General features: G+C 41.9%; 1 protein-coding gene across 4 annotated transcripts in view; it reads left to right on the forward strand.

The window, feature by feature from the left end:
- The window catches only part of NCOA7 (nuclear receptor coactivator 7), an 89,562-nt gene extending 74,170 nt beyond the window's left edge, over nucleotides 1–15,392 (forward strand). For 3 of the 4 annotated variants that reach the window (XM_066614197.1, XM_066614207.1, XM_066614217.1), the window contains 5 exons: nucleotides 8,764–8,898; nucleotides 9,698–9,850; nucleotides 10,479–10,574; nucleotides 11,421–11,494; nucleotides 12,368–15,392. In XM_066614197.1, the coding sequence (XP_066470294.1) occupies nucleotides 8,764–8,898; nucleotides 9,698–9,850; nucleotides 10,479–10,574; nucleotides 11,421–11,494; nucleotides 12,368–12,503 (594 nt within the window). In that variant the 3' untranslated portion in view covers nucleotides 12,504–15,392. Of the gene's footprint in view, nucleotides 1–4,828; nucleotides 4,937–8,763; nucleotides 8,899–9,697; nucleotides 9,851–10,478; nucleotides 10,575–11,420; nucleotides 11,495–12,367 lie in introns of those variants that run through there. The other variant, XM_066614225.1, reaches the window with a different exon arrangement.
- Nucleotides 15,393–17,149: the final 1,757 nt, after the last annotated feature.

Consider the following 17,149-nt stretch of genomic DNA (forward strand, 5'->3'; position numbering starts at 1 on the left):
ATTAACCTGGAAGTGATGTCATGGCCAGAAGTGACTTCATCAATCTAGGCTTCAAACCTAAGCCTGATCAGTCAAAGGTCCCATTACACAGTGTGCTTGTGCTGTTACATTCCAGTTTCAAAGTCAAAGCAGGAGGCAGACTTGGATGTCAACCACACAGCCCCCTCCCCTTTCCAGTGCCCCATCTTCCCACTTATTCAGAACAAAGCACCATGCCTCTCTCCACCGGGACCCCACCCTACCCAGCAGCTCTTACCCTGTATTTTCAATGGCAGCTGTGCTAGGTGCTATACAACCACCTGAAATTGGCTCCTAACCCACAGTTTGAGAAACACTGCTCTAATCTGTTGATTGTGTATTATTTAATAATTGCCAAATGTTGTTCTGTGGAAATAAAGAATGCCTTTATGGCTGATGAGCCACCTCTTTATTGTACTCTGGTGATAATTTGATTGCTTGCAGAGGCAGAAGTGAGGATTCCTGAAGATCCATGCACATGCTTCTCTCTCGATTCATTCAGGAGCTGGAACAAGGTCTCCCTAAACTCTTCAAGTCTGTGTGTGACCTTGACATACTTGCAAGTTCTGCTAGGGAAAAAAGAATAGTCATAATTATGTCCCAATTATCAATTACATCTAGACCATTTCTTCATCTACCTCTTTGAACTCCTAGTTTCCAAAAACATAAATGCATAGCTGAATTTTTAGCACCATCTCCTTTCTTCATGTCCTGTGTACCGAAAGGTCAAACATTTGCATGTGCGTAATCATCAGTAATGTGCAGCACCTAAGCAGAAGCCACATAAAAAAGAAAATAAATGAGATGGATAAATGAGAAGTTCAGCTTGAGAATCGAGAGAGGATGTGGTGAGATAAATTGGAAAACTACAGAGAGGAAAAACTGGTAGTATTGTCTTTGACTATTGAGAAAAGAATGTGGACTGCTGTGTGCAAGTTGTGCACATGTGTATGCATGCACACTGTAATGCAGGGTGGGTTGTGGCTCACTGGAAGAACAAATGCAGAAGGTCCCAGGTTCCGTCCCTGATGTCTCCAGTTAAGGCTGAAAAAGACTTTTGCCTGAAACCCTGGAGAGCCATTGCCAGAAACCCTGGAGAGTCACTACTTGACAGTACTGACCCAGATAGACGAATGGAGCCCGGTGCATAGAAGTCTTGCAATGTTCCCTCCAAAGTCAAAATGCTATAGAGAGCATTTTGCAGCTGCATAAGCAGCTGATTTCAGTTATGTATGTATATGGAGCAGATGAGAAATATTACTTTCTTTTTCTCCTGGATTTTGCACTTGAGTTTCTGAACAGCTTGTACTCGGGGAAATGAAAAGCCAGGTGTCCTGTCCACATGTACACTCCATGCTGCAAGAATATCCACCTGGAAGTGTACACTTGGTAATTTTTTAATAAGCGAGATACTGAGCTTTAGCCATTAACTACTGATAGAGACTGGTTACCTTCTGGGCTGTCATTAAGCGAGTACATTAAGCATGAGTAAGTATGTGATGTTCTATATGATGTTCAGCAATATAGGTGCAAGACGACATGGTTACAGAACAACTATTTCCCATAGCATGGAGGTTCCCAAGCCTTTTAGCATTGTGACCCACTTTTAAAAATGACACTGTTTCAGAACACGCCTAGCTTTACGAGCCTTAAAAAAAAGTGTTTCACTTTACCAACCACTCAAGCACAGGTGTTCCCAGGCTTTCCTGTGCAAAGGGTCACCTCTGCTGTCCCCCCACACCCCTGACCTGGAAGTAATTGCAGTAATGTCATCGTTGCTGCAATTACTTCTACACGGCTGCCTCCTCCATTCCCCCCTTGAAAAAAGGGGGGACGGAGCAGGCAGCCCAGAGCCTTCCACACCACTTGTATGCAGTGCAGAGGGCTCCATCGGAGTGGTCTGAGGCCACTGGAAGCAGTGCCCAAGACAGGCAAGTGCTGCTTCCAGGAGGCGGATGGCACTTCCCCCTTGGCGCTGCTTCCAGTGTCCCCAAACCACTGGCTCCAGTGGCTCCAATGGAGCCCTCTGCATCACTTACAAATGGTGCGGAAGACTCCATTGGAGCTGGAGAAGTGGCACACATCTCCTCCGAAATCAGAGGATGCACACACCGCTTCTGTGCCACTCAGAGGGGCACCCCCTCCCCTTTCCTTAAAGGGGAAGAGGGGGTTGCCCTCAGATGTGACCAGGAACCGCGCCAAGAGTGGCTGCAAAAGCACAACCACACTTGGCACGATTCCCCCCTGCTCTGAAGGGGAGGGGAAGTGGGGCAGCTCTCAGAGTGGTGCCATTCCTGGCATGCTGTCGTCAAGTCCCCTCCCCTCTTCTTTTATCAGAGGAGAGGAAAGTGGAGCCCTAGAATGTCTGTGTGCAGGAGTTGCAACTCCCTGCATACTGACACTCTAGGGTGCCCCTTTCCCCTTCTCTGGAGGAGGCAAGAGGGTGCCTTAGAAAGGCAGCATGCTGGGAGTTGCGACTCCTGGTGTGCCGACACTCTAGGGAGCCCTCTCATCTCCTCCTATAAAGGAGGAGGGAAGAGGTAGGCGGCCAAGTCTGGTGCTGAATCACTACCAGAGAAGCAGCACTCCACTGCCTTTCCAGCAGTGATTCTGGGTGCCCCTCCTCCATCAGGAGGAGGGTTTCTTTTTAAAGGGAGAGAAGCTGGCAGAGCTGCTGGCTTCTTTCCCCTTTTTTTGGAAAAAAGACAAATGGGCTGTGGGAGGATGAGGCTGGTGGTGGTGCCCCCGGAGGATCAGCACCCAGGGCTTTTTTCCCACTTGCCCCCCCTCCAGGTATGCCAGTGCACTTATGTTTGTTTTTATCCCTTTTACTATAGTGTGTGTGCGGGGGGGAGGAGTTCTAAAACGTTTGTTGAGTTCCATGTTTATGAGTTCCACGTTCATCAGATCAGAACAGTTCTGGTGACCTTGCATTCCCCTTCACATGACCTTTGATAAGAGCCAAGGCACAGTTGCCTACTCATGGGTAAGTATGCACATGTGGCTCAGTTCCATTTTCCATAGAGCTCAATAAATTTTCCTTGTCAGCTAAGGGGGGGCATGGACTTCCTTCTTAAGAGTTTGTTGCGACCTGCATTCATTGGATCTAGATCATTCTGTAGGCGTTATGTTCCCCGCAACCTAAAGGCTGCTGCCTGGTTGATGAATATGAAGGGGTGTGGCTAGAATGGGCAGCAGTGCTCCCCCCCCCCAAGTAGCAGCTTGTTAATCCTTGATGCACATAGCCTAATCTGCCTTGTCAGTTTCACGACCCACCAAAAATTGGGCTGCAACCCACAGTTTGGGAACCACTGCAATAGCACGTTAGCTGATGAAGCACAGTAAGTAGTTTGCAGTAATAAAAGAGCAGCATTACATTGCATCATTACGGCAAACAAAGGTGGAGTTCCAGAGCACGTTAGCCAGTGAAGTAGCCAAGCGACCTTGCAGGTCTTATGGAACAGCCACACTGCATCTTGTGTGCAAATTGAGCAGGTTGGAGGTCTTCTAAAGGTAAGGAGACTTTTGTCATCTTGTGCTGTCGAAAGTCCCAGCCGCAGCAACAGGTTTATTGCTAATTAGACCTGTGCTTCAGGGTAGAGCTATGTTGGCAGATCAGGTCTGGGAAGGGAGATGGAATATGGTGCACTAAGGTTGTTGGAAAATGCACAATTCTGTTTTATATCACCTGTGGGTGTTAACCCTGCTTTACCTGTGAGGTTGGTTATTTGGGGGGGGGGGGAGGTCAACATGAGCTCCTGAATTTCCTGCCCCTGAAATTCAGGTGGACTGCACAGTGTAATGAACTCAATGCCAGGTTCTTTGTTCATAGGACAGTTGGGAAAGAAGGCAGTAAACAAGATGCTGATACATCACAAAAGCCTCAGGGGCTGCAGAAAAGCCCAAAATAGGTTTAAAATAGGGGGAGAAATCAGGGGTTTTCACCATACCATGTGATAAAGGGAGAAGTTCAAAGTTTTATGCAAATAGGCCCTAACCCTTTATTATGGTATATGCTTTAGGCTGCAAACCTCACATTTTCCGGAGAGTAAGCCCCATTGAACAAAATAGGACTTACTTCTGAGTAGACCTGATTACGATTGTGCCTTTAATGTACAGTATTTCCAACCATCTAGTTAGATGCATGAAATGTTCTCATCAGTTGGCTGATGGGTGCACACACAGGTTAAGAGAAGGGGGGGATATTTTCACCATACTGTTCACAACTCTCTCTCTCTCTCTCTCTCTCTCTCTCTCTCTCTCTCTCTCTGTATGCACATGGGAAATACACGAGTATGCACACTGAGAATTTCACTTGGTGCATCTGATAAATGGACTGCTGTCTACAAGTTTACTCTTTAATGCATTCGGTAGTCTCCAAGGTGCCACATTAATCTTTGTTTTTAAAGCAAATTAGTGAACGTGTCATCAGTTGGGCTTGGGGAGAAAGCATCTTGGCCAATGAAAATAGGTGTGAGAGAGAATCCCTTGGACGCATACTGTTTTCTGCAATGAGACTCAGGGTCTGTTTTTGTTTCTTTATGATTAGTGTATCAAAATGGTAATGGAAAGGGATTTTTGTTGTTGTGTAATCTCCAGAGCGCCAACCGTCCTCTGACACTTTTCCAAGGCAGCTTTTTTGTGCAGATTTGTTCCCATCCCCCCTCCAGCCATATATGGAGGGAAAACGAAAGTGAGCACTACAAGGAAGTATAAAAAGAAAGAAACTGCTTTCACCTTCTGGAGATGGTAGTTTCTTAGCTGCTCATGCTAGAGAGGAGCTGATTTCCTCGTGGTGAGGAGTCTGAATTGGCAGTAGAAGCAGGAAAACAGAATCTTAAACATGAGAAGTCAGAAAATACCTTTCAGTTTTCAAATAATATACTGTGCCAAGCCTGACCAGGAGCCCTTTGTACAGGTGGGTTGAATTTTTTTCACAAGCTGAATGCTGCAGTACTCTGGCTTCTTTACCAGTTGTCAAGCATAGTGCCAATCTGTTTATGCAAAAGCCCTGTGAAGGTTTTGCTTCTGAATCAGAATTTGGATATCTGGGACTGCTTTTTGTGGAGGGTAATTGAGGTTAACAAATTTGTTGAGCATCGTGGATCATAAAGGAAACTGAACTGTAATTGAAAATAAATTGCAGATCATTTTTCTAAGCAGATTCAGTGCTACAGCTTATAGACCAGGCTGTGTTTATTTTAGGAGATTTATTTTGATATTGCGGTTTTTATTCTGAATCCTTAAAAACATTGATGAATGGGTTTACAAATCAGGACAATTATAAAAGGTTAATATATTAGTGCTTTTTTGCTTTTTAAAATTTCTGTCATTTAGCTTTAATATTAATTATATATTGTATCTTGAACTAAGAGGAAAGGCATTTTTTCTCACCCCAAAATATTTTGAGTGCTTTATACAAGTACCTGAATTCAGTTGAGATTTTGTTCCCAAGATGGCTAATAAAATATATTACTGCTCTGCTTTTCCTTCTCATTGTTCCCATCTACACCAAAGGAAAAACAGTTATTAAACTAATTCTGCCATTTTTACAAGGGTAAGAAAAGGAAAATCAAACACATTGTAGGTTTGCCGCATACGATGACTGTCCAAGCAAACATGTTAGGAAGATCAAATTTGATAATGAGCCAACACTTTTCCAAAGTTTGTTGCACAATATCCTGTCGACAGTCAAAAAGAAGAAAGCTTCCAGTAAGACAGAATTGAGGTGATTCGGTGAGAAGCCATGTGGTAGGAATATTACTATAGTACTCTTAAATGATAGGGTCTGTGTTTGTCTGGTTTGTCTGGTTTGTCTGGTTTGGTGACCAGAACAATTTGTGTTCTGGTCACGAAAAGGAGACGGGATTCCTTGACATGCTAAATGGCTGTGCCTTGGAGCAGCTATTCATGGAGCCCACCAGAGGACGGATGACTCTGGAGTTAATATTGTGTGGTACTCAGGACCTGGTTAGAGATGTCCGTGTTATTGAGCCATTTGGGAACAGTGATTATGCTGTGATCCGTTTCAACATGCATGTCGGGGGAAGAATACTGGGCAAACCTCTCACAAAAACCCTTGACTTCTGACGAGAGGACTTCCCTCAAATGAGGAGGCTGGTTAGAAGGAGGTTGAAAGGGAAGGTAAAAAGAGTCCAATCTCTACAGGGAGCATGGAGGCCGCTTAAAACAACAGTAATAGAGGCCCAGCAGAGGTGTATACCACAAAGAAAGAAGGGCTCCACTAAATCCAGGAGGGTATCCGCATGGCTAACGAACCAAATTAGAGAGGCCGTAAAGGACAAGGAAGCTTGTCATAGGAAGCTTGTCATATAGGCTGATGGGTTCTGAGCTGTCTGTGACAGATCAGGAGAGAGATCTTGGGGTGGTGGTGGACAGGTCGATAAAAGTGTCAACCCAATGTGTGGCGGCAGTGAAGAAGGCCAATTCTATGCTTGGGATCATTAGGAAGGGTATTGAGAACAAAACGGCTAGTATTATAATGCCGTTGTACAAATCGATGGTAAGGCCACACCTGGAGTATTGTGTCCAGTTCTGGTCGCCGCATCTCAAAAAAGACATAGTGGAAATGGAAAAGGTGCAAAAGAGAGCGACTAAGATGATTACGGGGCTGGGGCACCTTCCTTATGAGGAAAGGCTACGGCGTTTGGGCCTCTTCAGCCTAGAAAAGAGGCGTCTGCGGGGGGACATGATTGAGACATACAAAATTATGCAGGGGATGGACAGAGTGGATAGGGAGATGCTCTTTACACTCTCACATAATACCAGAACCAGGGGACATCCACTAAAATTGAGTGTTGGGCGGGTTAGGACAGACCAAAAGAAATATATATTTACTCAGCGTGTGGTCGGTCTGTGGAACTCCTTGCCACAGGATGTGGTGATGGCGTCTGGCCTGGATGTCTTTAAAAGGGGATTGGACAAGTTTCTGGAGGAAAAATCCATTATGGGGTACAAGCCATGATGTGTATGTGCAACCTCCTGATTTTAGAAATGGGCTAAGTCAGATGCAAGGGAGGGCACCAGGATGCAGGTCTCTTGTTATCAGGTGTGCTCCCTGGGGCATTTGGTGGGCCGCTGTGAGATACAGGAAGCTGGACTAGATGGGCCTATGGCCTGAACCAGTGGGGCTGTTCTTATGTTCTTAGACAGCAAACTGTGTCTGAAATAGCATAGCTCTGTCCAAACGTTCTCTATCCTGAAGGTCTTATTAACAGACCATTCTCTTGCAAACATGTAAGGGGATGCTGGAAGTTTGACCTCAAGGCTATTTTCAGGGATGAATGGATCTTGCAAGTGAGGACTGAATTTCTGTGGCCAAATTAAAAGTTCCATGTTGCAGGTAGAAAATAAATGAATTCCAAATGAAAACCTTGAAAAGTGCCGCTTAGAATAATTTCTAACACGGCAACATCCTCCAGTCACAGTCATGTGCAAGTACTGTATTACTGATAGTGCTTGCTCCCTTTGTTTAAGGTAATGTTTATGTCACTATATAGTGATCAGTGACTTAAAAAGTAGAGAGAGCTGCTGGCTCCAGAACCCTTTACCTTACTTAAACAGAACAACTTTAAGCCATTTCTGTCCAACGTTGCATCTATGCAACAAGGACCAAATGTGTACACCTATGGGCTGGGCAAAAATGGGATAAATTGTTCATGGTGGTGATTGAACGATGACACTTACCTGGAGATCACTTACTTTTTATATAGCACAGGGGTGGTCATAGCTTAGTCCACTGCTGGAGAAAGCAGACCTGACTATAGCCACTCCTGCTTAATATTCCCTTGTTGGTTTCTTGTAAAACATTCAATGTAAGGCTGCTTTTCAGAAGTGTTGGAAAACTACTGCTGGAACAAAATACTGTGTTGGATCACTCTGTGGTATAAAATGATCAAATCAGATCATCCGGTGTCAATTGAACTTTTCTGGTTACTAATTCCAGGCCAAATGGTTTGGATCCTGGGTATCTTAAGGGTGACTTTTTCCTATATATTCCTATACCTCTGGATTCTCTGCCTGGTGTCTGAGGCCCCGCCACAGATCCCACCGCTGACTGAAGTGCAATGGATGGCTGAAAGAACCAGGTCTCTTCTCTCATGGTGGCACCAAAACTGAGGAAAACCTTCCCCAGACAGGCCCGCCTGGCTCTGACAAGAATTGATTTTAGATACGTAGTGAAAATGTGAAAATGTTTCCTGTTTGGGGAAGCCTTTGGCATGCCTAACATACTCATCCAGCTCTGTTTTATTACTTCATTTCCTGCATTGCCTTGTTCCTGATGTTTTAGGGACTACTGCCCAGAATTGGCTGATCTTTTTAAAAGCCATTTCTGCCCAAGGTTGTATATATGCAACAGGGATTAAAAATGGGTTATTTTTTGCTGCTGTTTGCTATGGTGTATGTGTTCGGTTTTTTTGTTACGTTGCTATATTTTTGCATTTTCTTTTCTTTTTATACTTGGATTTGTAAGCCTCTCTGGATTCCTTTTTGAAGAAGTGACATTTGAATAAATAAACGTAAGCATGGTTCAAGGTGCACATGGTGTGCCTTTCAAACGAAGCATTAACACATGTTTGTGCTTCCTCAGTCCTGCACAGTGTCACTTTTTCTCCATAAAAAGTTGATCTACTGTAGCTACTGATAATCAAAAAAATTATTGGATCAAGGTGCTGTTCTGTTTTTTAAACATCTCTCTGTCTTTATTCTGTCTTTACTGATTAGATTATTACTGTAGAAGAGGCAAAACGCCGAAAGAGCATTTGTAGTTATTGTGAAGAAGATGGTGATGAAGATGATGATACTTTACCTGTCTTAAAAAACCAGAGTGTCCTTTTAGAAAATATGCACATAGAACAGGTAAAGTTGATAACTTTCTCTTAATTTGCTGCTCTCACTTTAATTTTTGTTTTCTTTCTTTTTCCAATCCTGTACATAACCAGAATTTCAAAGTGAGTCTTGGGTGTATCCAGTTCATTGACTAGTCCAGTTATCTGGAATGAAGGATTTTTAGCTTTTGCTAGCAGATCTAAACTGGGAGCAGACTAGTTCAGCAAACAAGAGGAAAGAGTTTCCATGTACATTCAGGATGTTACTGATTTCCTCTCCATGGCATTGCACACCACACTAGGCAGCTCCTTAATACTTAGAAACCATTTGGGGGACATTCAGTGGCTTTGGATGGGAGGGAGAATTAGAAAAGCCCTTGTGCGTGAGTGGCCATTTGGAAGCTGACCAGAATTAACAATATGGCTGAGCACATATGCGCATTTCAGCATTGTGAAAATTAGTCCTTCTCCCCCCCCCCCCCACTCAGTAGTGAAGGAGATGGGATAGATGAGCAAGAGCCTATTTTCACTTTTTCATCTGTCTTGTTACAGATTATCTCTGGATAATAAACCAATTGGATTGGAGAGGTTCAGTCTTCTATACATGCTTTTTAGAAATAGTGAGCATATTCAGTCCAGTATGCCCATGTATTCTGTCTATATATACAGATGGTATAAACCGTGACAGATGGTTCCTTTATTGTCATTAGTGCAACTCTGGTTATGGATTAAATTATTCAGTACTTATACTGGACAGAATTAATTTCCAGTGACACTGGTGTAAGTAATCCACTGTATTTTAAACTACAGATGTTTCTCTCACCTTCTAGCTTGCCCGATGCCTACCAGCAAGAGTTCAGGGATATCCCTGGAGACTTGTGTACAGTACGCAGGAACATGGAACCAGCTTGAAAACTTTGTATCGCAAATCAACAGCTCTAGATAGTCCAGTCCTCCTTGTCATCAAAGACATGGACAACCAGGTTAGATCCAACATAAAATCTTGTTCACAGTCTCATTACTCGAATTATGATAGATTAAATATAATAAGGCCTACATGCTTCCTTATCTACCCCTAACTTGCAACTACATTGCGTACCAAATGATGTACAGCGGTGTTTCAAACTGTGGATCGGGTCCCACTAGGTGGGTGGCGAGCCCATTTCAGGTGGGTCCCCATTCATTTCAATATTTTATTTTTAATATATTAGACTTGATGCTCTCATGGTATGTGACTGCATTTGGGGAAATGTTACAGATCTGTACTTTTAACAGGCTACTCTGTATATGCTTTAACAGTGATAGTCAGTGGGACTTACTCCTGGGTAAGTGTGGGTAGGATTGCAGCCTAGGATTGTTAAAAATTTCCCAGCTTGATGATGTCACTTCTGGTCATGACATCACTTCCGGTGGGTCGTGACAGATTCTCATTCTAAAAAGTGGGTCCCAGTACTAAAAGTGTGAGAACCACTGATATACAGGTCTTCAACAGCTTTCTCTCTATTGACAATAGAGAGAACATTAAACATACTGGAATTGTTCAAAGATTTCTGATTTTAATCTTGAAAGTATCTTTTTGTCTCCCAATATAAAGCTTTTTTTCTTTTACAGATATTTGGAGCTTATGCAACACATCCTTTCAGGTTTAGTGACCACTATTACGGCACAGGAGAAACTTTCCTATACACATTTAATCCTCTTTTCAAGGTATAGTTTATTGAAGATAAATTTTAACCTTTCAATATGTTAAAACTGAGTTTGCATTATTTGTTTATCAACTTGCCACTGTGATTTAAAATCACACACATACGAAGTACACAAAAGTTAGAAATGCAGTTTAAATATAACTTCTGAATGTATTGTTGAATGGTCCAAATGGCCAAAATCTTGGTTTAAGGATGATTATGATGCACTATTGGAGCTAAGTTACTCTGAGCTTCTTGAAGGAAAAGCAAGATATAAATATATCAAATTAATAAAGACACTAGTCTGGAACACTATATATTCTGCCAAGTTTCTTACATAGCTTTTAAGTGTGAAATTGGACCAAGCCACTCTTCTGGGTGGGAAAATATAATAATAATAATAATAATAATAATAATAATAAATAAACTTTATTTGTATCCCGCCCTTCTCCTTAAAAGGGACCCAGGGCGGCATAAAATATTCATTTTATGGTTGTCGGGTATGTGCTGAAAGACCCACAAGACCTGAAATATGGTACTGTATCAAAAATAATTTTAAGTAGAATTTTACATGGTATTTGCAAATGAAACCAGAAGAATGGGCAGGAGAGAGAGGTACACCATATCATTGTAAGATGTATTTCTATTTTGTAATAATAGTCAGGCCCTGGAAGATAATTTTACGAGAAAGAGCACTATTTGATTCCATCAAATAGCTAATGATTTTAGATATAAAATAGATCACTTTTCCAGTGTTTACACACCCTGCTGACATGTTGATAATAACACCCACAATCCACTTGTAAGCCAACTGTATCACTGTGACAGTATCTTGCTTTCGTGTTGATACTGTGCCTTTCTTTCATAGGTTTATAAGTGGAGTGGAGAAAACACCTATTTTATCAATGGAGATGTAAGCTCATTAGAACTCGGGGGTGGAGAGTAAGTCATTTAAATTCTATTGAGATATATATGGTTGAATGTCTGAAACATTTCTTAACAGCAAGACTGGTTTGACAATGGAACCAATTACTGAGGAAAGGGCTGGGTTCTTCCTCTCTGGAGATCTCCGGGCAGAGGCTCAACTGGCACCTAAAGGGAATTTTCCTGTAGTGCTTGGACTAGATTTCCTTAAAGGACCCTTCCAACTCTATAATTCTAAGTATATTCATGTATGCAACGCGTTTTATTACCAAAGAAGCAAACTGCTATCCTTTTTTTAAATGGGTTCATGTCTTCAGCCATTAGAACGACTGTGGTGAATAAATGGTTGTGTGCATGGTGATTACCTACATGTGCCTTGCATATAGTGGCTCTGGATCATGGTTAGTCCTTTCAATTAAAGATGTTCCACCCTGCGAAAGAATTTAATGTGTCTGGCCACAGTGAGGTCAGAACCATGAGCGTGGCCTGTCTGATTCTGGTGAATCATGTCAGTTGATTTTTAACTAGAGCAGATATTCCCAGAAAGCACTGTAAACAAAGAAGAAGAATGTGCAAACATTATAAAAATGATAGTTAATTCAGCTACACTGCATATAAATCTGAATAACGAGCAGTATTTGAATGTTTGCATATTCCTCTTCTTGTTTATGCCGCTATCCAAGAATAACTGCTCCAGTTAAAAACTTGCATGGTTCAGCCAGAGTTGGACATCATCAACTCTATATTTCATTGGGATAGTTAAGTACATGTTTAACTCTATAATTTTGAAAGAAATGGAATTTTCAGACTTGCATTGTAGTTGTTTGGTTGTGTTCAGCATTTTAATCCTACAACTGAACGTTTTCAGCTAACTTTTCCCCTTCCTTTCAGTGGCAAGTTTGGTTTGTGGCTCGATGCGGATCTGTACCATGGTCGAAGCAACTCCTGCAGCACATTTAATAATGACATCTTATCGAAAAAAGAAGACTTTGTTGTACAGGATGTGGAAGTGTGGACATTTGAGTAACATACTTCCTGCCTTAAAAAGCTGGTCTTGGCTTACTGAGCACGCATTGGATGGTGAAAATCGGAATGCAAGCTGCCTCACCATATAACATGCTTTTCCCCCCTGATATCAGACCAGAGCATGACTTCACAGCAAGAAGATTTCAAATTGGAGGAACTGCAGCATCTGCAAAAGTGACTGAGTGAATATTCATGCCCTAGCAATGTTCCGGTGATATGGATGCCAGGTGTTTGTGGAAGGCATTTACGATACACGAGTTTGTTTAAACCAGGATTATTATTTTCTGTAACTGTGAAAGAATACTGTGGAAAAGTATAGACCTGTTTAGTACATTCCATGTGTATTTTTATTCAGCTTCAGCGAAAGCCAAAAAGAGAGAAAAATTGCATTACCAAATTCTAAGGCGCATAGTGGTTTCATTTGAAATAATGTATGCAGCACTTAAAGGGAGCATTTTTTTAAAAGAGCATATTTATTGTTTGTATAGTACATTTTTTTTTTTAATGTAGGCTTGTTTTTCTTTTTAATATTTCAAATCTCAGAATGTCCTAGAAAGATTTGTGATTTGAGTAAATGTCTGAAGCGGTGGTGATGAATCATTTGAGTTCTTAGTTTTTATATTTTGCTGGCTTTTTTAATTTTGTAAAAGAAACCTCTTTGTTTTGCCCTAATTATTTTAGGGATCTTGTGGGTTGGGGAGGGGACAGAAACACTGAGTGCATAATTCTGGATTATCTGAAATTAGAGGTACTGTTGGTACATATGATCAAACATGCATGTTTGATTGAGTGGCAATGAATGGAGAAAGAGACCCTGTTTTTAACTGGTTATCCAGAAAGACATGCCTGTGAAATAGGTATGGATTACTTCTGGGACCCACATTTCATGGGCAGAAAATTACTTTTAAATTGTGTACTATATAAATTTCTTGATATTCTTAGAGAAAAATATTAGTTTTATGCAAAAAAGTTTAACCCCCTTCTTCTTCCCTTTTTTGGGGGATGGAGAATGTTCTATTTCTTAAATAAGATTTGAACCCAGTGGCTGAATTATGCTTCTTTAGCAAAATTGTTTTGTTTTTCTTTCAGATTAATTTTTTTTTTTTGTAAAAATACATGTAGTGAGTTAAAAAAATAAAAAAGCATGACTTGCATTTGTTAAAGGACACATAACTTGAGATCTGGAATCAGTTTGGTGAATTCAGTAATGGAATTAAGCAGTTAGTTGAAACAGGAAAACTTTTGGATGATTTGTTTCTTGGGAAAATATTTTGTTTAGAAAAGATTTGAAAAGATGATGCTGTCCTTATACTATCCTGACACTTTGCTTTAAAAAAAAAAATTAGTCAACTTGAAAGAAGGGGCACAATTTTTAAAAAATCATTGCATTAAAAAATTTTTAAAAATCTTGCATTGGTACTTCTTAAAAAGTATCAGCCAATATGTCCAAAATACACTTAGGGTATCCATCCATATACCACTTAGGGTGCTTGATTTAGAAGAATGAAAATGCTTAAAGAAGAATGGGTCTGACCCACTGAGGAATGGAGATGCTTATAATCTCTCCACTCTTGTTACATTATGAAATTTGGTCAGCTGGGCCCAGGTTACAGACAATTGTGCAGAAACAACATGCATTCATTGCTCATTCCAGTTCTTTTAATATTCAGAAATAAAAAGAGAACTAACAGTTTTTCTTTTTGAAAGTGTCCGTTACTCATTACTAGATACAGGCCATAGTATCTGCTAACAATCGGGCAGCCCAATTCCCACATGATGATGCAGCAGCAGTGGCGTAGGCTACATTGCATCCTATAGGGAATTTTCGGTTGCTGAAGGTCTCTGGGGTAAGAGGACATTTGTCCCTTTGCCCAGGTTGAGCCCCAGTAGCCGTAACAGGTCAAGTCAGGCCTGCGCCACTGATATCACCAGTGCAAGTACACATTGATCTGTGCAAGGATCAGGCCCCGGAAGGTGGTCAGGATTCAGCATGTGCAGCTGTGCTGAACCTGCCCCCCTGGCCCATCTCCTCCTTGTTCTGCCCTTCCCCTGCCCCCTCACCTGTCTCCATTCCCTGCGCTGGGCTTAACTTCTCTGCTCTCCATCATTCTGCAAATCTGTGGCCTCCCTACTGGCATGCTGGCTTACTGCACTGCCGCAAAGCGTTTATGGCGTTTTTGTGACAGCGTGTTCTGCTGATACAGGCCTTGAACAGAATTGGGCCATAATACAATTAAGAAAAAGTCATTTTGCGCATAACTGATTCAATATGCACATGCTGCTTCTGTGTTGGAAACTTCATGTGCATGTTCATTGCATGTGACTGTGTACATGCCTACTTTGGAGTGTGTGCGTGCTCTGGGGATATGCCACCAAGAGTGTTGCTGCAGCATGTACATGCAAAAAGTAGTGATGTATGCATCCATCACATGTGATGATATAAATGTAAGGTATGCACATAATCCCCTGCACAGAGGTAATATCCTTGTAGAAAGTTCATGATGTGTAAAAACACTCAAAACCACACTTTACACATTACTTTCCACTGGGTTTTTGGACCATCATTTCCTCTCTGATAGACCTTCACTGTAACTTATGAGCTGCTATTACACATGTTGTGTTACTACAGGAACCTTCTAATAAACTATTTTACCAATGACAGGTCAATTGCTAGTTGCAAGCAAAAGGTTTTTGATACATGAGATGTTTCAGTACTGTTACCTGCAGTTTAGTCCATTATATTATACTTGTCCACATATCTGAAATGTTTGTGTTCTATATCCAAAACAGTGTTGTCCTATCAAAATTCAGTGACCCTTCAAAACTATGGATCTTTAATATGTAATGCCGTGCTATCACAACATTTTCAATAAAGGAATTTATGCATTCATATTTTTTTTAATGTTGCTTCTTTCTCTCGGACCCATCCACTCATTCTTCTTTATTTAAAACCGATAGCACTGTAGGGGATAGTAAAGACTAGTTGACTTCTGTAACTACAGATGCTCCAGATTATTCCTAATGGACTATCCAGACAATTAACCAATGCTTCTAAATGTTCAGTAGGCGCTGACCTTCCTTTCATCAAAATGCTAACAATATTGAGCAGATATGATTTGAACTGCTTCTGGAATTGCATTTGGTGTGTGTGTGGGGGGGGGGGCTGTGGACTGAACTCCACGTCTATGTCAATAGAAGTTGTAGTCTAATTGCTGCCCAAGATTTGGAAGTTTGAGCATGTTCAAGGGGCAATGCCCTCTGCCACATTCCAACCTATGTATGATGAGATCAGCTCAGATTTCGATTTCATAGCATTGCCAGCTATCCAGAGGGACTAGCTCCCCGTCTCCCAAGTTGGTGAACCTGCAGAAGCTCTGCTGCTCTAGCCACCCTCCTTCCCTGCATCACTGGACCTAGTTTAGCAGAGGAATTGACTCAGGTCTCCATTTCATTGCATAACCATTTGTCTAAGGCAGCTGCTTCGGACAGCAGCCAAACAATATCATCCATTTATTGACTGCCTGGTTGTGACTAAACCACCCCCTTTTCCCATCTTGTTGCTGCATTATTCCCCTTTCTGGTTTTACTGCCCTGCTCCTTTGTTGAGCTTTCAGTTAGTTGCTTGCAGCATTATGGGCACTTTTCTGCCCTCCATGTCCAAATTTAATTCCCATTTGTTGACTACCTGTCTTTCTTCTCTTATCTCTGGAATTGCCATCCCCTTGTCCCAAAAGACATCACTTTCCATGGTCTGTTCTTTTTCCATGTCCTTCCAGCTTCTTGCCTTCTCTGAAACCTGGCTCCCTCTCCTGTGACTTTCTCTATTGCTGCCCTCTGGTGGTCTCTCCTTCTCCCACATAAATTGTCCTGAAGGTGGTTACACTGTTGGATGCCTTCTCTTAAAGTCATGCTGGTTTCTGCCACCACCCAAACCATTGCATTGCTTTCATATCTTCTGAACTTCATTCTGTAAACACTAACTGTTTATCCCATACTTCATATGAGGAGCTCCGGGTGGTGTCTCCCCTTACTCCATTTTATTGTTCAACAATCCTGCGAGGTAGGTTAACCTGAGCAGTAGTGGCTAGTTAGTAAAGATTTAAACCCAAGTCTCCCTGGTTTTACAGGTAGACCACAGCTGCGATACAAGGACATCTGCAAAAGGGATCTGAAGGCCTTAGGGATGGACCTCAACAGGTGGGAAATCCTGGCCTCTGAGCGGTCCGCTTGGAGGCAGGCTGTGCAGCATGGCCTTTCCCAGTTTGAAGAGACACTGGGCCAACAGTCTGAGGCAAAGAGGCAAAGAAGGAAGGCCCATAGCCAGGGAGACAGACCAGGGACAGACTGCACTTGCTCCCGGTGTGGAAGGGATTGTCACTCCCGAATTGGCCTTTTCAGCCACACTAGACGCTGTTCCAGAACCACCTTTCAGAGCGCAATACCATAGTCTTTCGAGACTGAAGGTTGCCAATACTACCTGGTTTTAGTTGAGCTCTCTACACAACACTTGGGTCTATGCATGGCATAAAAGATTTTCCCCGTCAGCCATTTTAGATGTTACAATTTAGATTTTGCAATGTATGCACAATACACTGACATTTAAACATTAAAGTGATTCTGATTTCTTTTTAAAAATATTTGTTCCTC

Source organism: Tiliqua scincoides, chromosome 1, assembly GCF_035046505.1.
Source record: "Tiliqua scincoides isolate rTilSci1 chromosome 1, rTilSci1.hap2, whole genome shotgun sequence".
In the NCBI taxonomy this organism is placed as follows: Eukaryota; Metazoa; Chordata; class Lepidosauria; order Squamata; family Scincidae; genus Tiliqua; species Tiliqua scincoides.